Source organism: Labrus bergylta, chromosome 4 (genome assembly GCF_963930695.1).
Source record: "Labrus bergylta chromosome 4, fLabBer1.1, whole genome shotgun sequence".
NCBI classification, from domain to species: Eukaryota; Metazoa; Chordata; class Actinopteri; order Labriformes; family Labridae; genus Labrus; species Labrus bergylta.
The window spans coordinates 26,163,085-26,186,271 of NC_089198.1; the positions used below are offsets into that span (position 1 = coordinate 26,163,085).

General features: G+C 37.5%; 1 protein-coding gene across 2 annotated transcripts; it reads right to left on the bottom strand.

Moving 5' to 3' along the window:
• Positions 1-1,753: 1,753 nt before the first annotated feature.
• Positions 1,754-23,187, bottom strand: LOC109985002 (macrophage mannose receptor 1). Of its 2 annotated transcripts, none has more exons than XM_020635203.3 (32): positions 23,000-23,187; positions 21,905-22,261; positions 21,604-21,774; positions 20,255-20,410; positions 19,961-20,071; positions 19,721-19,858; positions 19,439-19,618; positions 19,045-19,199; positions 18,793-18,906; positions 18,058-18,173; positions 17,783-17,931; positions 17,485-17,687; positions 16,984-17,099; positions 15,838-15,910; positions 15,577-15,724; positions 15,358-15,396; positions 13,768-13,931; positions 13,603-13,664; positions 12,637-12,737; positions 12,336-12,478; positions 12,045-12,150; positions 10,738-10,877; positions 10,493-10,528; positions 8,821-8,856; positions 7,477-7,582; positions 6,284-6,513; positions 5,639-5,804; positions 5,374-5,544; positions 5,157-5,273; positions 3,951-4,106; positions 3,007-3,036; positions 1,754-2,918 (listed from the first exon to the last, which is right to left on the bottom strand). In XM_020635203.3, the coding sequence occupies exons 1-32, from the start codon at positions 23,061-23,063 to the stop codon at positions 2,704-2,706; spliced, it is 4,269 nt and encodes a 1,422-aa protein (XP_020490859.2). In that variant the 5' UTR covers positions 23,064-23,187; the 3' UTR covers positions 1,754-2,703. The 2 variants fall into 2 exon arrangements, with proteins under 2 accessions (XP_020490859.2, XP_020490858.2); XM_020635202.3 differs by having other exon boundaries at positions 15,838-15,979.

The following is a 23,187-nucleotide window of genomic DNA, read 5'->3' on the forward strand; positions in this document are numbered from 1 at the left end:
TCATTTGACCTTGATACTTCACATCAATTCTTTTAAATATAAAATCAATGTAAAGCTCAGCAGTTTTATCAAAAAAGAAAAGTAGGTTGATTGTGTTAGAAGTTTTGCAATCGCAACCAATGTGAAGATAAATCCTACAAGTTAAAAGGAAAAGGATATAGTTATATGATTAAGATAGAATTGAAGCAAACCTCAATGATCTCGATCCTTTTTTTTTTTGCTTCCACTTGGTTGCTTTCTACAATTTTAGGAAAGAAACATCTGCCTTAGCTAGTCAATGCTAAATTGCATATTAACCAACTAGATGAGCTGCAAATCTGCCCTTTTTGGGTAAGTGCTAAAATTAGAATATATACTGATTAAAAAAATGAATGTAGCTACCAAAGAATGTAAATAATAACATTTTACAACTGAAAACAATGATGTGAGAGAAGAGTAAGTGAACCAAAACAATAAATGTGCAGACAGCTCGTACCTTCTTAAATGCTTGTCAAAAGTCTGTTGGAGTGAAGATGTATGGGTTATAATAAAGAGCATCCCCTTCAGCTAGGGCAATAGATACTTTAAATTGGTATAAAAGCAATCACATAGAAAAGTTTTAAATAGTACACAATAAAAAAAAAAGAAAAAAAAAAGGCTATAACTTAGGCCTATATAATCTATCCTGTCTGTTTAGCAAATGATCAGGAACCGAGACAAGCTATGACTATCAAAAAAACCCTGTTTGTGCTTTTGGTATGAACATTTAGGCTACCAATTTTCCAAACAAACATTTCTTAGTCAAAGTAATGTCTTCCTCTCCGTGTAAATGTGTCTAATTTGAGATATGAAGCAGCGCCCCCTGGATGCAATGACTTGTAAATATCTTGCAGTTGTTGAGAACGATACAGAACGTTGCGAGGGAACGTCTTGTCTGTCTTGTCTGTCTGTCTGTCTGTCTGTCTGTCTGTCTGTCTGTCTTGTCTGTCTTGTCTGTCTGTCTGTCTGTCTGTCTGTCTGTCTTGTCTGTCTGTCTTGTCTGTCTTGTCTGTCTTGTCTGTCTGTCTGTCTGTCTGTCTTGTCTGTCTTGTCTGTCTGTCTGTCTTGTCTGTCTGTCTGTCTGTCTGTCTGTCTGTCTGTCTTGTCTGTCTGTCTGTCTGTCTGTCTGTCTTGTCTGTCTTGTCTGTCTTGTCTGTCTGTCTGTCTGTCTTGTCTGTCTTGTCTGTCTGTCTTGTCTGTCTTGTCTGTCTGTCTGTCTGTCTGTCTTGTCTGTCTGTCTGTCTGTCTGTCTGTCTTGTCTGTCTGTCTGTCTTGTCTGTCTTGTCTGTCTGTCTTGTCTGTCTGTCTTGTCTGTCTTGTCTGTCTGTCTGTCTGTCTGTCTTGTCTGTCTGTCTTGTCTGTCTGTCTGTCTGTCTGTCTTGTCTGTCTGTCTTGTCTGTCTTGTCTGTCTGTCTGTCTTGTCTGTCTGTCTTGTCTGTCTGTCTGTCTTGTCTGTCTGTCTTGTCTGTCTTGTCTGTCTTGTCTGTCTGTCTGTCTGTCTGTCTGTCTGTCTGTCTTGTCTGTCTGTCTTGTCTGTCTTGTCTGTCTGTCTTGTCTGTCTTGTCTGTCTTGTCTGTCTTGTCTGTCTTGTCTGTCTTGTCTGTTCCTGTGCTGGATGGTTTCTTGACATAACTTCTGTTTGTGGCTGCCTCACTGTTAAGGCCTTTGCACACTGAGTCCATTATTTTCGGATGCGTTTTTTGGATCCGTAATCCGAAAAAAAAGACACCTTGCACACTGAATCCGATACGTTTATTTTTGTATTATTTGCAAAAAAGTAAGAGAAAAATGCACACACACGCGCGCGCACGCACGCACACACACACACACACACACACACACACTACTTTCACCTGGGTTAGTGAATATACAGAGAAGATCTTGGACAATGGTTGTCTTGTTATCAGTCTGCTTTATCCCAACTTTCTATCAGAGTCAATAGCCTACAAGTCTTCATTCATCATCTAAACAGAGTCCGAAATTACAGAAAATGTGTCGGCCCATCTCACCGGACATTTTTGCCATTGATAATTTAATCTGCCTGCTAAATTAAACCCAGCTGTTTTCACTTTTGAATGATTGTGTGATTAAAACAGTTATCTATAATTCCTTATAGTTTATAGTTGATCAGGTTTGATCAAGAAGGAAGCAGATAACCTATTTTAACTCTGACTACACAAACTCTTGTGTTTGCAGTCCATAGGCTGGTTTAGGATCTGACTCTCTTTTGGATAGTTTATCAGGTCACTTGGTAACATTGGTTGCCTCCTAAATGTATAATATATTCAACAGATAAGTCTGTGTTCCATTTTTTAAAAATTCTTCATCAAAATAGCACAAGCAGTAACCTGGATAAGTAGCAGATAATTGTGTTCCAAAGTAGAAGAGGCCAACCAAAATGTTAACAAAAGGTGAGTAAAAACATTAGTCGTAACATAGTTTAGATAAGCACAAAAACCCTTTGAGCCTCCTCTGTATAAAAAAAAAAAACATTCACATTCATACATTTAGGTAAGTTGTTGTTTTTTAAAATGATACAATGACACTTAATTTCAAAGTTTTACAAAATAGATTAGTATGCTAAATAAGACCCCTTTTTTGTTCATGAAAGCCCTTTTCTTTGCTTGCATGAATTCACAAAGTTATACCAGCCTCAGGGATCTCTTCTTCGACTTTTCCTTCTACTTAATTTGCGTCAACCAGATTAGGCTGTGACTGTGTTCTGTTAAAGAATATTGGGTTGTGAAAGGCAGATGACATTGGTACACTAAAGCGACCAGACTTTTTGACGAGAAGTAATACGATAACAACTATGAGGATCACTAAAGCAGTCGCACAAATGACCAGGACAGATGGCAGGATGAGGTTGCCATTGGATTGGGGAGTCACCACAGGGCTTTCTGTACAAAATAAACACATAGATGATGAGTCAGAAGAATTAAAGTATTACAATGACTCAAATCAAATAAATACACAGACATAACTTACCAACTGATGATGGTGCCTGTTGTAAAATGACTGTAGAAAGACAACAAACAGGCATTACTTTATAAAGCCATGTTAATAAATCAATATTCTACTAATAATTCTTATCAAAATTAATTTGTTGATAAATATACAGGTGTAATTTGTGAGTTTCTTCACTATGTGATAATACATTCAGTGACTTTTTAGGATCATTGACAGATTATGTTTCATGAGACAGTGGAAAACACGAGATACCTGGGCGGTGGAGTGGGGGGGAGGGGGGTGCAGACAATCGTCATTTTTTTTTCTTACTCTTATCTTAGGGTATATTTTAATATAGGTTTGTATTTATATCAAATGTGTTTCCCCTCTAAATTTGCAACAAACAACTTTAATCTGTTCGATTTATCCACGCACACACACAGACACAAACACCAGGAGTATGTCTCACGTTTTTGAAAAGTTCCACTTGATATACCATTATTTATATCAGTTCAGCACAGAATCAGCAGCAAGCAGCTGTATATTAACATTTTTAAAACAAAGCCATGAGAAGCTTCAGCTTTCAATTTACAAGAGGGGTGCGGACAGCGGACCTTCTGTCTCTTTCTCTGAAGCTGATGTGATTTCGCTCTCTTGGTTCCCGTCTCTCCAGTCTCTCCGTCGGAGTCGAGATAGGAGTTTTGCTGCACAGAGTGATGAGCGCGCCTGCACTCACTAGCGCGCTCTCTCTCTCCCTCTGTCTCGGTTTTGTTCTTCTACTTTCTCTGCACGGAGCTATGCTCATGCTCACTCTCTGAATAATACCTTCTTATTAATTATTTTCTTCTAAAAATGAAACTTCAAGACCTGAATACACCATTTTACATTCCTGGTACTGTAAAAGAAACATTGTACATGACTGTTTTTTTGAGTTTATATAAAATAAATCTGATAAATATTAATATATAGTGTGATGATCTCACCTTTAGCGGTTTTGCAAATATATCCCTGATAGCCGTTCCTCATTGTGATCCATTTTCCATCTGAAACTCTTATCGCTCCATAACTTTTTTCATAAGGTGTACCTAAATCCCAGTTAGTGTAGTCCATGGCTGCTTTATCCAACCACAGCCACTGGCCTGAGGACAAGAAGAGGTTAAGTTGTTTTACATTTTCGAGGATTATTTTATTCCAGTGTTTTTGTTCAGCCTCCTACCCAACTTATTTAAAGGTTTTGCTACTGAAGGTTTCAAAATGTGTAAAATATTACTCTTTATTATCACATTACAGAAATCATAGGGCCCTCGTTTACTCTGTAAGTAAGTGTGTTTTTCCTTCAGGGTCTGTTGTCACTCACAACTCTCTCTCACCTAATGTCCAGCCCACAACACTGGCTAGATGTCATACGAGTGACAGCCAATCAACACTGAGGCCTGGGTGCCACTGACATGCAAAGAGACGAGAGCAGCCTAAAGCAGGAGGATATCTCCGGTTGAGCATTTAAAGCACTCTCTACCCAGCTCTGCTGATTGGCACCTGAAATCCACACTGCTGACATGTTGGCTTGTGTATGTGTGGCGCGCTAGTGTTATTTTGGCTGTGTGCATGAAACATGAAAACAGCTTGTGTGTGTGAATCTTTGATCGGCTCAGAATTTGTGATACTTCTGGTCACCTGTCACGGCAGAGCAGGCTGAAAACCAGCCGATTCTGGTCACGTGTCGATCTAACAGTGCAACTTCTTATGTTAATAAAAAGTATTACTAGATTCACTGGTGATGACAATACAGATTTAATAGAGATGCACTGATTGGGAAAGTCAGGGCTGATACAGATGTTTGAAATAACAGTTTAGCCAATTGCAGATTCCGATATACAGCAGATGTTTGATTTTGTCTTTTGGTGTAAGACTCCCACAGTGCCATCATTTTCTCTCATGTTTGACAATGAAAACAAGTCAGAGTTTGTTCAACAGGTGACTTCATCTACCTAATAACAAACTTCTTCTCTGAATAAGTAGTCAGGTGTACTAAAGGCCAGCATTATATTTATCTGGCACAACTAATAAACATCAGCTACTGGCCTCGGCTCATGCCACATTATTTGCTGATGTGCCAGTGTCTGTCAACAGGGCCAATATCGGCCAATACCGATGTTGAACAGATGCATCTGTGAATCCCAAAAATTTACCTCTGTGTGTTTTGTACAAGCCGATCCAGTAAGACGGCTGACTGTCGTCATATACATTTATTTGACTTTGAATGAAGACTTGCTCTGAGGGATCTTCAATGCTGACAAGAGATCCACCTTCACCAACAAACAGACACAAACAGCAGGTTTTAAGTTAGAGATCGATACAACTGAGTGATTCATATTAGTACTCAGACAATTAACCGAAAGTCCTTACCATATGCTGCACATTTAGCAGATGCATCCGGCCAACTACATCGTTCTGGCCAAAACAGGTAACAATTGCCCTTAAATGGCAGCCAGGTATACAGCGGTCTTCTGAATTGTAGTTGCTCTTGAACATTAGGGCATATTCCAGGAAATTCAGATGACTCAGTTGGAGGCACATCTACAGATGTGGCCAAACAGAGGAGACTTGTTGTATTTCAACATTAACCAGACTAAAACTGAGTGTATTACACTGTACAGTATAAAAGCCTTACCTGTACTCTTCATACAAACACTGGCCATTGTCCTTTCACACTCAGAAGTATGCCATCTTCCATCCACATCCACACGCACACAAGGTTGGTCACTACTTGGTTCCCCTGCATCCCAGTAATTTGAATTGAGATGCCAGCCTTCAGTATATCTGAAATATCCACCAGTCTAAAAGCAAAATAGATCAAACTACATTCAATATAATACTTTTAAAAACAAACAAGGGACAGATTATTTTTCCAAAGAAACAGTTATGAAGAACAGATTACTCGCTTTTCTTCCATCCTCTATCTCATTGAATTTACCCAGACTGTATTACTCCTGAAAGTCTTTTAGAAATATAACTACAACATGTGTGGTAAATAAATGCTGCCATATTAAGATTATGTGACTAACACAGCTCAAAGACAAAGGAAACATTTGGATCAACAAAAAGCCATCAACAGTATTTAACTAATTGTAATTAGCATTTCAATGAAACATAGAGTTTATAATTGCAAAATGTAATAATTAAGATTTACAGTAAGTGTTCCCTGAAAGAAGTATCAAAGTCATTGTATGTTAACAGTATTAAGACATAGTAAACATTTCAAGCAGAGGTAAATAATGTTGCCTTTGTAAAGTTTGAGAGGTGTCCTGCCTTGTACCTCAATTTTGTTCAGTCCAATCCACACAGGAGCGTTGAGATTCAGAGTTATCAGGTCAATGTATGTCTTTGACCAGATATTTCGCAGGCTAGCCAGTGTGGCACCATCACCTTTGCAGTTCTTCTGAGCTGCATACCAGGTCATTTTTCTTGTGATAACCTTCACAGAGTCATTGAAAATGTTGACATAGTTTTGAGTTGTTGGTTGAGGAGAGTCTGGCAGAGAAGGGTCTGTTCAGAGTGAGAAATAACAAAGAAACCGTTTTTCATTCATCCTTGTGGCATATTCCTGCTTGTACTGACGCTATAGAGGTATTGTTTTTTTCCAGCTCCTGACCCACTCTGGTTTAGCCTCTTCAATTTTGAAGATATAAATACGATTTTTGGGGTATATATTAATTTAATCCTGCATGTGACATATGGACAGGGTCCAAAATTAACAATCACAAAGGGCCAAATGCGGGTAGAATTTAGGTTTGGCGACTGAATTTCAAAGGGCTACCTGCCTCATAGCAGGTAAGTGTTTGAGCAATAGTTGTAATGAAGACAAAAATGGCGTATTTTTCATCTCGTTAGGTGAAACTGTCGGTTCGTTTTCTCTCCATTCACTCTTGCCGTGTCTGCAATGGTCAGCAATCAATAACTTAACGATGTAATGTTATTCCACAGCCGGCTGTAGTCTGTCAATTTATCCACACAGACTCTGTTAAACAGCGAAGAAACACAGCTTGTTTCTTTGGATTCAAGGAAATGCTTAATTCACAGACAGATTTTTTCTGTGTGTTTGTAATGTTGATAAACTTTGGATGGATCCAGGAGTGGCCTTGGCAATAATTATTTGTTTTAAATAAAAGTGAGCAAATCCTTTTTTTTTTCTCTTTATTTCCTAATCGGATAAAATAATCCAGTCCGATCCATGTGTTAAATCTGTCATCTGATCCAAAAGAACATCATACCTTATTCACTCAATTAAATGTACTGAAACAAATTTGGATGTGAAGCAAAAACACAATCTATTATTTTGGCTGGTAAAAATATTCTTGGCCGGTAAATGTTTTCATCTACCTGCCACCTTGGACGTTGAGTCAAAATGTTAATTTCAGACCCTGCACATGGACATCAATGTTTCCATCCTTTTCTGTAAAATAAGGCACAGGAAATGTATTCAAGAAAAGAGGCAGAGGATAGGCTCACCAACACTTCGAAGGCAGACATATCCATTGGTGTCATTGCAGGACTTTCGAGTCCATTTTCCTAGTTCCTTAGTAGTAACACTGGTCATCACAACACACTCTTTTGTCTGAAACACAGAATGGTCAGAGAAAAGGCAAACTGATCAGCTCCAGGATAATTTTATGATAGGACATAATCCATCTTCAATCTGCATCTGCAATTAAATTTAAAATCTCCTAAAGTCAACTGCTCTCATTGCAGCTGATTATTTGGCAGCAGTGACAAGTTACACACAGCACCTTTCCCATGAATATGTGAGTAATATGAATCAGTGAAATAATGTGTAAATTAATAGTTTATATAGTAAAGTTTCAAAGAATTAAACTGAATTTGTACTCCGAGGGCCTGATTTACTAAAGGTTTGCGTGTTTTAAAATGTGTGCAAACTTGATACCACCCCCCAACAAATGTGCTATCTGATCTACTAACAGCATGCAGTGAGGATTGCGCCTTTCATATGAGCAAAACAACACGCATTGTCCATTTAGTACGTTTGCCTGAATGAGTATGCAATATGGGACGCTTATGGAGCAGAAAATGCAAATAATTTAAGCTAGTATAGGCATTGTGATTTACCAAGCCTGCGGTGACGGGTGTCTGTATTTAACACCTTTGAGAGGAAGGTGCTAATCCAGGATCCCAGTGTTACGCACAACAGGGCGTTGTAATTTTAGTTAGGAGGAGAAATAGGCACAATAAGCCAAAGTTTTCTTATAAGCCAAAAACTTTCAGATTTATTTACTATAATCCGAAATGACGTTTATTTGCCTCTTCCACTAATACCTATTTTGCGCTTGCAGTCATTATTCTGTCCTTCAAAACTCTCCATGATTTAAACCAGTAAAACATGCTAAAACGTATTAAAAGTACTACCGCCTCCACAATGTTTGCACCGCTTATCATTTATGCAATTTTTCTTAGTTGATAACCTGCAAATCGCACACCAACCAAATGTGAAATTTTATTTTCAATTCAGTAGTTTTTACTTGGGATCTTAGTAAATCAGGCCCAAACAGTGGCCTATTTTACTTTAAAAGTTAAGAGAATTTCTCTGTCTTCAGTTATATAATTGCTTACAGTTTTACAACAAATATTCGAGAATTGACGTTTATATCATCACAGTTTTTTAAAGAATTATTTCAGATAACAAGTAATAAATTATTTTCATCATTTGTAATTAAACACAAATGAATGCCTCTGCGTACCAGACACACAACCCCACTTCAAGATGGGATGTATTTGGGCTTCAAGTAAAGACAAATAGTGACATCACACTTTTCAATATCATTGTCAATAAAGATTTACCTGCTCATGGTTATGACGGTGAAGACGTGCAAAGCTCTGATATGGAAAATCAGGATATTAGAATGATTGAAACACACATAAGAAAAATGGTTTACACAATACAGATGTACATTTATGTTCACAATACCCTCAGCTGCAACAACAGAGAATACACATTAAAAAAATTGTAGTTATCTGGTAGAGCAGAGCATTATTTTATTATTATTATTATTGTTAAGATATTTAACACCTTTGAGAGGAAGGTGCTAATCCAGGATCCCAGTGTTACGCACAACAGGGCGTTGTAATTTTAGTTAGGAGGAGAAATAGGCACAATAAAATAAGCCGTCAAGATAGCTTTGTTTCCCATGTGTTAATATGTTCTAAATGGCGTGCATTAAGTTTTTAGTTTGTTTTAATAATCTTTAACGAAGACAAACACCATGATTCAACTTATATATAGCTATATTGTGGCCTATTTATAGCCAAACAGTACTGAACATTCACAGCCACTGTAGCTTAAAGAATTTCAACATTGTCATTTAATTCATCCTATTTCCCACATTTCGCCAACATTACATTTTAAACTGGGGATTTCTCCCCTGCGCTCATCTCCTCCCTCTACAGCCACCTGCTGCTACGCTGTAGGACACTTGGAATGGGGGACCTCACCAGTGCTTGTACTAAGCTTGGGCGGTATCACAGTATTGCGGTATATCAGGGTATTTAGAAATCCCGACAGTATGCGAAACTGATGCAAATATAATGTATTGATGTGAGGGGTTGTAGTGCACAGCACGCACCAGCAGGTGTCAGCTTCTATGTAGAACCCCGTTACCGTGGCCACTATGACTGCAGAGCTGATAGCCCTGCTGGAAATGTAACCGGCTAACGTCAAAGTGGAGGAGGGAGACTTTTTCATATTTATGGTCGTTGTCTGACCAGACACAGCACTAGCCAGCTTTCTGGAGCGCAAAATGGCCCTAGTGTTGTGCCTGAGCGCCCGTGCCACAGAGGACACAGCTTGTATCCTGACAATCCATCTTCTAAAAAAGATGGACGGAAGAAAAGAAAGGCCCTGTTTGAAGCCAAAGTTTTCTTATAAGCCAAAAACTTTCAGATTTATTTACTATAATCCGAAATGACGTTTATTTGCCTCTTCCACTAATACCTATTTTGCGCTTGCAGTCATTATGCTGTCCTTCAAAACTCTCCATGATTTAAACCAGTAAAACATGCTAAAACGTATTAAAAGTACTACCGCCTCCACAATGTTTGCACCGCTTATCATTTATGCAATTTGTCTTAGTTGATAACCTGCAAATCGCACACCAACCAAATGTGAAATTTTATTTTCAATTCAGTAGTTTTTACTTGGGATCTTAGTAAATCAGGCCCAAACAGTGGCCTATTTTACTTTAAAAGTTAAGAGAATTTCTCTGTCTTCAGTTATATAATTGCTTACAGTTTTACAACAAATATTCGAGAATTGACGTTTATATCATCACAGTTTTTTAAAGAATTATTTCAGATAACAAGTAATAAATTATTTTCATCATTTGTAATTAAACACAAATGAATGCCTCTGCGTACCAGACACACAACCCCACTTCAAGATGGGATGTATTTGGGCTTCAAGTAAAGACAAATAGTGACATCACACTTTTTAATATCATTGTCAATAAAGATTTACCTGCTCATGGTTATGATGGTGAAAATGTGAAAAGCTCTGATATGGAAAATCAGGATATTAGAATGATTGAAACACACATAAGAAAAATGGTTTACACAATACAGATGTACATTTATGTTCACAATACCCTCAGCTGCAACAACAGAGAATACACATTTAAAAAATTATAGTTATCTGGTAGAGCAGAGCATTATTTTATTATTATTATTATTGTTAAGATACAATAGTAGTAAGTGTCCACTTACCTGGAAATTCTCGTTGTTATTCCAGTTGAAGTATTGCCTTGATAGACCATCAGTCCAATAAAACAGATAACTGTTTTTATTATGCAAACCAATCCACAGATCTGTGGTTGGTGCCTCCGCCATTAATGTGGTCAAAAACACTGAAATCGTTATACACTTTGTTGGTTTACAGCCCAGGTAATTTGTAAATGTCTTGACATTTCTCAGATACTCTTTTTTTGGCAAATCAAAAATCTTGGCATTAAGTTGTCTCTCTTCCCAATGTTAACCTTGAATTATGAATGATGTTAAACATGTTGTGGTTACATAAAGTGTATTTTTTAATATGCCCCATTTATTTCTGATTTATTTGATGAGTAAGTTGGTATGTTCTGTAAATTTACAAAGCAAAAACAAAAAATAATTCATTTTGTATTGCAAGCATACAATCAAACTATTTAAATATGGCTGCGTAACTGGTATCGTTTCTCTTATATTCATAAACATTTCAGAACATATATAACAGGCACAATATAATTACACTCCTTTTTAAAATGTACCCTTACTCACTTAAGCATTAAAATAATTTCTCTACTGAACACAAAAGTTTTACTACCTCTTTCCCAAAGGCTGCACAGCCCTGGAAACCAAGTAATTATGCAAAAAGCACTTCTTTCTCGACAGACACGAGGAAACTGAAATTGTTCAACTCGTCTGATTTAAAAGCCACTGAAGCATCCACAATGTCAAAATTGTCTCTCTGTTTTTTCTCCCCATAACACCGTTGTGCGCCATTTTCCCTGAACTGAGGTAGGGAGCAGAACACAGAGGATGATGCTGTCTAGACACTTTTTGTTCCTGCGATATCGCCAAGTTGACGATACCATACATTAGTTTTTCCTTTTCTATTATACTTTTACTACTGTTGTCTTACAAACAGTTGTAACATGTTAATTCCCCCTAATGGGTATATATCGTATTATTTTGTAACAGGGGTCACCAAAATAAGCCCATAATTAAAGTTTCTCACAGTATACTTAACTTTTGGAATAAACTATGTATGTGCATGATTTAGACCATATATCTAGTTCATGCTTGTAGGATAACAATTTGTAAAAGCAATGGTATTACTGTACTTCCTGAGAGTCTGTGAGTCTGTTTTTTAAATATAACAACTTCATGTGCAACACCTTTCAATAATAAGGCCCATTTTCTGTGGCTGAATTTATTTTAACACTAAGGATACATTTAGATTGTATGTGTAATTTGCATGATTTGCAACTCTCTCTAAAATAATATTCAGAATTAATAATCAATCAAAAACAAACCTTGGACATGTCTTGAGTTAATTGAGGCCAGATTTCCTCCCATGGCTATGCATTGTGCCCTCGCTCCATCCCACGTTTCCCTCTCCTTGTTAATAATGGTGTAACACTGTAGGTGTAAAAAAGCAGCTTTTCTTACAGTATGTAATACCTCAGGAGAGCAGTAGCTTATTTTTTTAAACACAAATATCCTGTTTCAGACTAAATGCCTATTAAAGTGCAAACAGAAATCAAATTGTGTGCAACATTTTTGTGTTCCTATCCTGTCAAATAAAATGTAAAAGTAACCCTTACCTTTGAGTCCATTTTTTTCCAGTTTAGTGGACAGCCACCTTTCAGAGGGACTGTTGGGGGTACAGTAGCATGGGCTGGGGGTGTATCATTGCGTTTACAAATGAGGGAATTCATAAACCCACAGTTACTATCATGCCAGAACCCTGTGGGCCAATCCAAAATATTGAATCAATATTTCAGCGTAAACAATTATAATAATTTCAACTTTAGAACCATAGTTTAAAGTAACACCATATCGTCTTATTAAAATAATTTAAGTAGGGACTGCTAGTAAAAAATTGTTAATTTTTAGATTACTCACCCATTGACCTAGTCATGACAGCACAATTTTCATCATTGTTTTGGAAACGAGGTTGACCTTCATCCCACCTTAGAAACACCACTGGAGAACCATCCATCCACCTTTTCAATATAAAAGGTTATTGAGTTTAAGAAAAAAAAATGACTCTAACTTTATTCACATATCAATGACATTCTCATTTCTCTAATGATACATATGGCAAAACTATTTGACAAGAATAGCCCTGATCGGGGTGCTGGTGGCGCAGTGGTTAGTGCGCACGCCCCATGTATGGAGGCTGTCGTCTCAAGCAGGCGGCCTGGGCTCACTTCCCACCTGTGGCTCCTTTCCTGCAGTTGTTCCCCACTCTCTCTCCCTGATTTCCGACTTGATCCACTGTCCTATCTATCCATTAAAAAAGCCCAAAAATAAATCTTTAAAAAAATAAAAAAGAATAGCCCTGATCTTGTATTCCTGCTGCACGGATCTTTACTTTTATATCTACAATTATTTTTCAGTACCCATCTTCCATCTTCCAGCTCCTCAGCTCTTGAGGGCCCCTTTGTTCTATTTTGCATCATTGTTCTGTTTTCCTGGTCTCAAACTCAACTCTAATCACAGCAGCCTGCAGCAGAAGACATTCAAAGTAAGAAACTAAACACAGTGCTCAGATAGCAGTCTAAAGAAAACTTTTTTCCCCTCATGAGTTTATGAAACCAAAACAGAACATAAATGAGAGTGAAATAACTAAATCTTTTTGGTGTGCTGAACAACTGGATTTATAAATAAAATTAAGAGACAAGTGGTCCCCTAATTTTCATGCAACTATAGCTGGAATAAGTAAACGAACAATGGGACCAACAGTCTAGTTTAACACCTCTGGTGTCAGGCCAGCCTTGCAACATAAACTGTGTTTAATAAATGGTTCAAATAGAGAGCATCCACTTTTCCAAATCTTATTTTATTCATTATACTACCCATACTCACCCATATGTTCTATCAAGATCTACAGTCAGGCCAATCCAGAAAGAACTCCTATAATTGTATATCTACACACAGGCAGCAAACGAGTTAACATATGTTCTGTGCTTATATGTCATGGTCATATGTCAGTCATGTTGTTTACAGTTTAAGCATATGATAACTGCTTACCCGGTTCCATAAAAAGATACTCTCAGCTTCACTGTTGATAGTTACCAAGTCGCTATGCCTCCGTTTGCATGATGAACGAGCTTCTTCCATGGCCAGTGAGTTCCTTGAAATATAATACTGATTCCCGTTCCATTCAAACCACCCATCGGAGGTCATATTGTAGGCTACAAACGCGTCACAAAAATTAAACATTTTACAGTGCATGTTTATGTTCCGATTTTTTCATTAAAACAATTTTATCAGCATGTTTCTATGAATTTCAATATCAATCAGTGTGTTCGTCCCACAATGAATGATCCCTCATGGTGTTTCATGGCTGAAAACAAGGCTTCGGTGCTACTTTTCTTAGTGTGTAGACACATGTATGTGAAGCTTGCTCACCACACTGCCTTAACCAAAATCTCTTTTAAAAATTGATATAATTGTATCAAAGAAAGTACAATTCAAGCTGATAAAAGCCTGTTTTATAAAATAAGTGTGACCTTTTCAAAATGTAATTAATACAACATAGAAGCTAATGTGTAAAAAAAATAATAATAATTGAAATTAAGTTTGTTTTAAACAAATTAGGTCTGTGGCAGGGCTGTAAGTCAACATTTTTTTTACCCATAGCACTGGTGAGGTTGATAGTCGTTTTTGTAGCACAAGACAAAAACTTGTAGCAAGATGTGTTAAACATCTGTTACATCTCTAAGAACAAACACAGGTAGTGCAGTTTATGATTTAAAGAGGTTGTGGCTGAAAAGGACATTAATGTTGAATATATCTCACAAAGTCCAACATTTAACAGGAAGTGTTTTAAGACAAAACATAAACAACATTATGTGCCCATAGGTCAAAAATGTGAATACACCATGAAATGAACCTTCATCAGAAATTAAGGAAACATGCTAAATTGATGTGCTGACTTCTCTGACGACAATGCAGCAGCCAGTATGTCCTCCTAATTTTGAATGTGGTTCGTAATGGTCTTCATTTATTTGTACCACAGAAGGTAGGCGGTTGTAAGTACTAAAGGGTTATTGATAAAAGGTTTACATTATTGTGAAATTGTGCTTGTTTGAGTTGTAGCTTGTATGTAAATTGATTTGGTTTATTTGATTTACAGTATACTGTACTGGTAATAGAGATGCAGAAATGACACCTGGGGGAGGCTGGTGAGAGTGGGAGCAGTACAGTTTTTCACCTGAGAAAGTCAGATACGCTTAAATGATAGGCTTTAATTTTTTAAGTGTCATCATTTTTTGATGAAAGTCTTTCGTTAATAAATTCACAAGTTGACTTGAGATGCGTGGAAGCTTTTTGTTTTTGTTTGCATCCGCTCAGCAGTGGCTTTCCTGCAAGTTCTGTTTGTTTTGTTTGAAGCCATAACATGGTTTTACAGTAGACTCTAAGCGTCTGTCAGTGAAATCTGGTACTTCATTTAAAAATGAGTTTCAAGTGTGCCATACAAAATATTAAACCATGATCACCCTAAGAGAAGTAACTGCAGTAGTTAGTTTAAACCATTCATAAGAAAATATCTTCCTTGGTATAAATGGACCAGCTGTGTTTTCTCTATATGGTTGCATTGAAAGATACCCCACTTACCAGGACGGACAGGGTCTGGAGAAGGATTTGGAGTCAACCCTGTAATGACAAGGACAGGAGATCTTAAGATTGACAACACTGCATAGATTGCTGGATTGATAATGGGCAACACAAAGTGGAGAGAATATTTAACTGAAAAAAATTTAAGGAATAAATTGTAGGAAACCAAGCGGAAGTGATCAAAGAAATGAGAAAGAAGTGTTACAGTCCCCATTATACCTGTATGGATCTGACACAGCCACCCAAGCTCTTTCTCACAATGCACATCGCCCCAAGTCCCTCGCCGATAAGAATTTAGTAATTGAACACAAGATTCCACATTGTTTTTATTGTCTGGCTCGTTGTCGTCCCAGTCTTGGAACTGAAGCTGAAAAACAAGCAGAAAATGAAAAAAACATTTTCTATTTCATTGAGGCTGGGCTGAACTAAACTAAAGTTGATAGAGTAAAAAAGCGCAGGGTAAAAAAAAAGTTTACTCACTGGGGATCCATCACTCCATAAATATCCAGTGCCTGGGTCTGGGGCACTCAGTCCAATCCAGACAGCTCCATGTCTGATATGATTTTGATATTTGATATGATATCTGAAGTTTATAACATCTACATCTGGAGAGAATTTGTATCTGAAGGAGATTTAGGAGTCCCCTCAAGTTGAATGTTTACATTGAGGTGTTGTGTCAGAGAATTGCCAAATATGGATGTGTTACATGATGTTTTTTATGATCCATGACGAAAAGCAAATGTTTAGGTGCATATAGGCGATTGTCTCTGTATGTTCGCGAGAGATCATTATTTGGCTTCTTGATCCTCCTGGTCAGACGTGACCAGTGACTCTGTTTCTTGCTTAAATAAAAATTATACGATTTGAAAGCAAGTCAGTCTCAACAGCAAATTTCTTCATCATCAAACATATCAACAACAAGGAAATCCACATCATGATCATCAAATTTACACTCATTATTCACATTAGGCTTGGGCGGTATTACGGTATATCAGGGTATTTAGAAATCCTGACTTTTAATACCAGCCAAAATACAAACGCTACTTTTTCTGTTAAAATGATGCAAACATAATGTATTGAGGTGAGGGGTTGTAGTGCACAGCACGCGCCAGCAGGGGTCAGGTGCTATGTAGATCCCTGTTAACGTGGCCACTTTGACTGCAGAGCTGATAGCCCTGCTGGAAATGTAACGAGCTAATGTCAAAGTGGAGGAGGGAGACTTTTTCACATCTTTGCATTTAACACATCTCATGCATTTACACAAAACGTGGGTATATTGTTCTGTAAATAAACACTGTCGGGTGCTCTTTTGAATGAAAGAGTCATATGTTAAAGTTAAAGAGTGACCAGCGGAATCAGGCAGAGAGGTCGCTTGCTAGCTGGTCATGAAATTTATGACAACAGGAAAGTTAGCTAAAGCAAAACCTAGGTCTTTTTTTTTTTTTTTCCTTCAAATACCGTCATATACCGTATACATGGTAAAATGGCAAGACGGTATGGTATTATGAAAAAACAGATACCGCACAGGCCTAATTCACATATGAACCTTGTTTGTCACTAGCCAACCTTTTCTTCTGCAGAAAACTTATTTTGTTTTAATTTTTAAAATGCAAGGTCATACAGTACCTATTTATCGACAATAGCTCAAGCTCGCTGTGGATGCTGAGCAGGTCCCCTCCAATGGCTTTGCAGTAATCTCTGGCCTCATACCAAGTCCTTCCAGCTGAGGAGTCTCGAAATGCCTGAAAAACAAGACAAAGAGGTTCAGCAATGGTTTTCACTTCAAGCTTACTATTACCATTTGAGTGGTTTCATCATTTTGCTTGCCAGAAATAGCAAAAGCACATTATCTGTGTGCTGTGTAAAGCATTAGAGTAGGCAGAACATAAGGTGCTTCGTGAATGCTAACCATTTATTTTTTTTTACTATTTTTTACTCTCTATTCATTAGTCCATACTAACAGGTGTTATTTTAGCACTAGAAGTTTACCAGAACAACCAGCTGTCAGAGGATGAATAAAATAACAATACAGGCCAAGAGTGTGGAAACAAACAGAGTCAGAAATTGTCATTGTACTTCCCATGTTCCTTTTTGTATAAATATCTGTTTTTTCAAATGTGGCTGTACCTTATAACAGTAGTTTCTTGTTCGCAATAGAGTCCACCCAGGGGGACATTTGGAAGGAGTGGTAAGAATGGGTGGTGCAGGGGTTATAACGGCTCCCTCTGCCAGGTGTTTGCAGATGTATTTCTCACTTTTGGTGCAGGGCAGCAGATCCCAGAGACCAGCAAAAATTCCACTTGTCATGGCAACACAGCCTTGTCCACTACCTATCATTTTTTTTAAAAGAGAACATTTGTAAAATGTCAATTGTGAAGTACATTTGTGTCACATCACAGAGTTGGAGTGTGAAATTCCTTCATACCAGGCATATGAGCATTCCAGTATGTAAATCTCACGGCGTCTGTGTTGGTCCACACAAATTCATCGATATTTTTCTGGTTTGAGAGCCCGAGCCAAAAGTGCTTCTCTGGTCTCCACCCTAACAAACTGACAAGGAATGCATTGTCCACCCTGGAAATATTTACACAAGTCATATTAACAGTGTTTTCATGTCACCCAACACGGCAAAAGCTTGAAAATCTTTATTACATTAAATAAATCCCAATACAGGCAACCTAAAAAAATCAATGTTCTTACCCATTTGAAACATCAGCTAAATAAGAATTGTAACTCTTGCAGTCAGCCACAGCCTCATCAAAAGTTTTTGACTGTGTTCCTATAAAGTAACAATACCATCCATGTCTTCTCCATCCCTGAATTGATGGAAAAACAAAAAAATGCACAAGGACTTTTGATTTCTAATTATTTTCCATTCCAAGCTGACAGTAACTCACTCAAAAGCAACCATGTTTGTATTTGGTTAATGTGTTTTTCATTAACTTTCCATACCAAACCATGAACAAAAATACACCCACTACAATACCATAAATATTCTTTAAGTCAAATATTGGCCTAAATACATGTAAAGCTTTTTTTTTTTTAAAGTAAAATAATTTAATTTAATTCTGCATTTTTATAATAAAAAATATTTCTTCTAAAAATAGTTGACTTAAATTCATTTGGAAATCTTTCACCATCCACCCGTTCTTGCAAGTGCAATATTTAGTTGTCATTTAGGTTTCTGTGTAATTGAGACTGCTACAGCTCTGCCTTGCACTCTACTGACCCAGCTTTGTGTTTCTGTTGAGCTGGTCAGGTTGAGTAACTTTAGTTTACCTGAGCGCTTTCTTACTCCTGGAGACTACTTGAACTCTGAGCTCAAACAGACAAACCAGTATGTAAGGTTACTGGAAGTTCATACTCTACACCTTTTTTAAACTTTTAGGATTACGACTTGAACAATCTATAAACCTTGTGTTAAACTTAACGCACAGTTCTGCAGCCTTCATCCATCACAACTTCATCTTCAGTGGCCTTTGTGGAACTCAACTTCATGCAAATGAAGCCATGTCTCTCCTCACACACACGGTCAGCCCAGTTCCCAGTCTGCAACAAAAATCAAATAAAATTTTAATTTTTCTACTCAATGTATTAGTAGAGACATCATTCAATAAAGTGGAGTGCCAAAAATAGGACTTATCTGTTACCAAGGGAAATGGTAAATATCCATATGAGGCTGCTTACCTCCCCCCTGATGAGAACACAGTCGTTTATATCAGTGGAGACAGCAGGTTCCCCAAACTCCCAGCTGGTAAAACTGACAGTAGAGTGATCAACCCAATCAAACAGCTTCTCTGTCTTCCTGTCATTCAGTCCAATCCAAAGCTCATCAGTGGAAGCTGCACACAGAAATAAAGGATCTTTCCTTTAAAGATGTTTGATAAACTTTGTTACTAATCTTTAGTGCTGTCAATTGATTAAACAATTCATATTATTAAATACAGACTTTGTGTTGATTAATCACAATAAAATGTACACCTGAGTGAGGCAGAATTGCTTGACTACATTAAGTGGGTTTTTTTATTTATTCTATATCAGACTCGCGATTTAATGCAAAAGTAGACATATATTCACAGACCAAATCCAAGTTGAGAGATGACAAAGCTTTGGTCTTCCACACTGTGGATGCTGACAAGGTCTCCTCCTCTGAAACGACAATCCCTCTGAGCTTCAGGCCACGTTTTCTCAGTACGATTGAGGTAGAAGCAGTGGCCATTGTAGGGAATCCAAGGTCTTGAACAAAATCCAGTTTCTACAGCTGTTCATTTATGGAACAGAAATATTAAGACTAACTGACACATTTTCAATGGAGCTAAACAGTTTCCAGAGGATGTAGACTTTGATAGCGCTTCATCTTTACCTTTCGTAGGCAGTACCTCACTTGCTTTGCTGTAGCAGATGTACCCTAGTTTCCTGCTGCAAGGGAAACTTTGCCAGGAGTACCGTACAGCAGGAGCAACCATTGCACAGTTGTGTCCAGGATCAGGAAGCGGATGTCCTAAAGGAAGATCATCATTAAAATGGACATTCTGTTTTGAAAAGTCTGTTGAATAACCCCGCTGCTCGAGTTTCAGGTATTAGTTCTGGAAAATAAACCTACCTGAGTCCCATTTCATATAGCGGTAAGGCCTTCCATTAGACCACTTCCAGCCGTGTCCGGGATCCAGGATAAGTCCAGTCCACAGCTTATTACCCCCAGAACCTAGTAGTGCTTTTAAAAATATAACAATTAAAAGAAAATGCAATAATTTAAACTTTAAATATTATTAAAATATGTTATTATGAAATCCACTCATGACACAATGTTACAAAAACATGTTTTTGAATTTAATTTGTAATAGTTGTATTTGCTTGGATACCCACTTTCTCTAATAGTGAAATACGATCACCATACCTGTGACATAGGCCTGCTCATGAGGATCAGTGATACTGAGCAGGGAGGCACCCTGCTGTTGGCAGCTGGTCTCAGCCTGGGGCCAAGTTAGAGCTGACTGAGTGTTGAGCTGGTAGTATGCTCCTGTTGTTGGGTGTATATTCCAGTATCCTTTGGCTGTGATTGGATAGACAAATATGGAATGTTATGTTTAGATTAAAGGTATAATATGCACTATTTTAAAGATTGATATAGCGACAGGTATCAAATACAGCCTGTATATAAATTTATATCATGATTTCTAAAATAAACCCTTTTCACACGTACGGAAATCTTCTGAAAAACTCCGGAGATTTCCAGGAGGAGCTGTATGTGTGAACGCAACAGCCACATTTTTTACTCTGATATTACCCAGAGTTTATCCTGCCAGACCCCTAGTATTTTTTCCGCAGATAATCCGGAGGAGCTGATGTCTGAACGCGTCAGCATATACTCCGGAGATTTTCAATTTCAGCCAATAAAAAGAGAGTGACGTTTATATACAGTGACCGGCTAAAGTGTCTGCATGCGACCACTTCGATCTCCGTGCACGTAATTAAACGGCTGCATTATGTTTTCTGTGCGTCAGTATGTTGTTCTCCTCTCTTTTGTGGATGTTGTCATTCCATTGGATTACACATAGCATTGATATAAAGGCAAATATTCTCATTATAGCGTCGTGTAGCGGACTCTGTTGCTACTTCGGCGTTGTTTATTTACGTCACGTCTTACCTCAGGAAATCCCCCAATCCCCCTCCCCTCTGACAGGGAAAGTCCCCTGCTGTGAGGAGCATATGTGAACGGCTAGTTCAGGAGAATCTCTGGAGAAGTCCTCCTGTAAATATCTAGATATTATCCAGAGTGCATATGTGAAAACGGCTATAGAGTGAAGTCCAAATCCCCGTGGGTTTGTTGTTCTAACCTCTTTGTTAACACTGATGGGACAATGCTTTATGACATTTAAGGCAGCGTTTGCACAAGTGCCAGCTATTTGCACAACAGCAGACTTGTCACTTAACAAAAGCCAGCTACTTTTTCTATTGTTGATTCTAATAAAGAGTTAACTTTAACAGGTTGTGTTTTAGAAACACTCGCCTTGGCTTCAATTCGATACAAGCATGAGAATAAAGTCCTGCCTGTCTGTCTGTATTAGAGCTCCTGACAGTGTTGCAAACTCACTTAGATTTGTTAATTTTTGAGATCTCAACTCCTCTCAGTTTTAAATATTTTGAATTGACTGAGCTTTTTCTGGGCTGATTGTGTTCAGTGGGCACTTCAGTTTTACATTTTAGCAATGACAGAATTTATTAATGTTTTTTCAGACCACTCACATGTAACCGGACAGTAGCCCCAGCGTTCACTTTGATATTTTGTTTCCACTGCACACCAGAGCTGATTTTCTGGTGAGTCAGTCATAGTGCAGTCGGAGTACCACTGGTCTTTGTACTGGAAGGGAAACATGCAAGGCATCCCAGCTGCATTCCCACCAATGGAATAAAGTTCTTACAGGAGATAAGAATAAAACAAAGATTAGTTTCAGATTATATATACTTCAATGATTCAATACAATGATTTACCTTTTCTCTCTCTCTATATATATATATATATATATATATATATATATATATATACCTCTGTATGTTCTTGTGCAGGCCCCACTGGACCCCCCTGAAATGGTGAGGTAGCTTTTGGACCCAACAGTTCTGGAGAGAACGGCTGTGTTATCTGCAGTAAGCTCAATGTAAAGCTCTTGATCTCTAAGAGCCAGCACGGTTCCATTCTTGCATTCCCACTTTTGGAGTTCACTGTTTTCATCACAATCGTAAAGGCTTATTTCACTTCCAACACTTTTCCCTTGGACGCCCAGGCACTTCTTCCTTTGGTGAACCAGAAGTCGGTCACCAGTTGTCCACCGAATTTCATTGCAGAAGTTATTTGTTTTAACCAAACAAAACCCAGTGGCCTTGTTGCTAAGTTGAAATGGGGAATCTGTTCAGGAAGATAAACATTTGTTGCAGAATAATTAAAAAAACAGCTGTTTAACAGTAACCATCACAGGTCTAAAATAATCAATAAGCAAACAAATCCACAACCATTCAGTTATTGTAAAATGTAGATGAAGTGAAACTATAATAAGCTCATGAAGTAATCGTAGCAAACTAGTAATTTATTTAATACATGTATCACACAAAGAAAATATATGTGTTATTTACAAAGGTTTAGCTAGACTTTAAGTTTAAATAAATAATAATGTAAAAATTATGTTTCTTTTCGGAATCAAAAGCCAGGACTGGGCATACCATGAGTATGTTTGTTTACAAGCAATTGTTCTTCTTTGTCCATATATCTATTTGTTTTTATCATACATTTGTAAAATCATTTTAAAATAGCCTCTTGGTCATTCTTTTGTAATGATGTAACATAAAATGTACCAAAGAAATAGACAAAAAAATTATGATTATTATAAAATGTTAAATACTTTCATATTCTTAATAATGACCAAAAAAAGTCAGCAATCAAATGTATTTTCTAGAAAAGCTTGCAGTGCTCTAAAAAAGGTTACATTTAAAATGTAATTAAATTGGACCCTTGAAATTCAAAGTCCAAATGGATCTTTAGATTTGGAGAATAATGCCACCTCTTTATAAGACAAACTAGTTCTCATAGATGAGAGCACACATGCACACAAATAGTAAAAAGAAAGGATGAAATGTTGGAATACTCTACCATCTAAACCCAAACACTGTAATGTTTGGATTAAGAGCAGGAAGGCTGAACATGTAATCCTCATGGTTGAATTTCTTTCTGAGATTTCTTACAGAAGCAGATTGTATCCAATAATTTCTCACAGAAGATAAAAGAACTGTTAACCAAGGGATATTCACAAGTCAACCTCCATAGTGCTGACACACCGT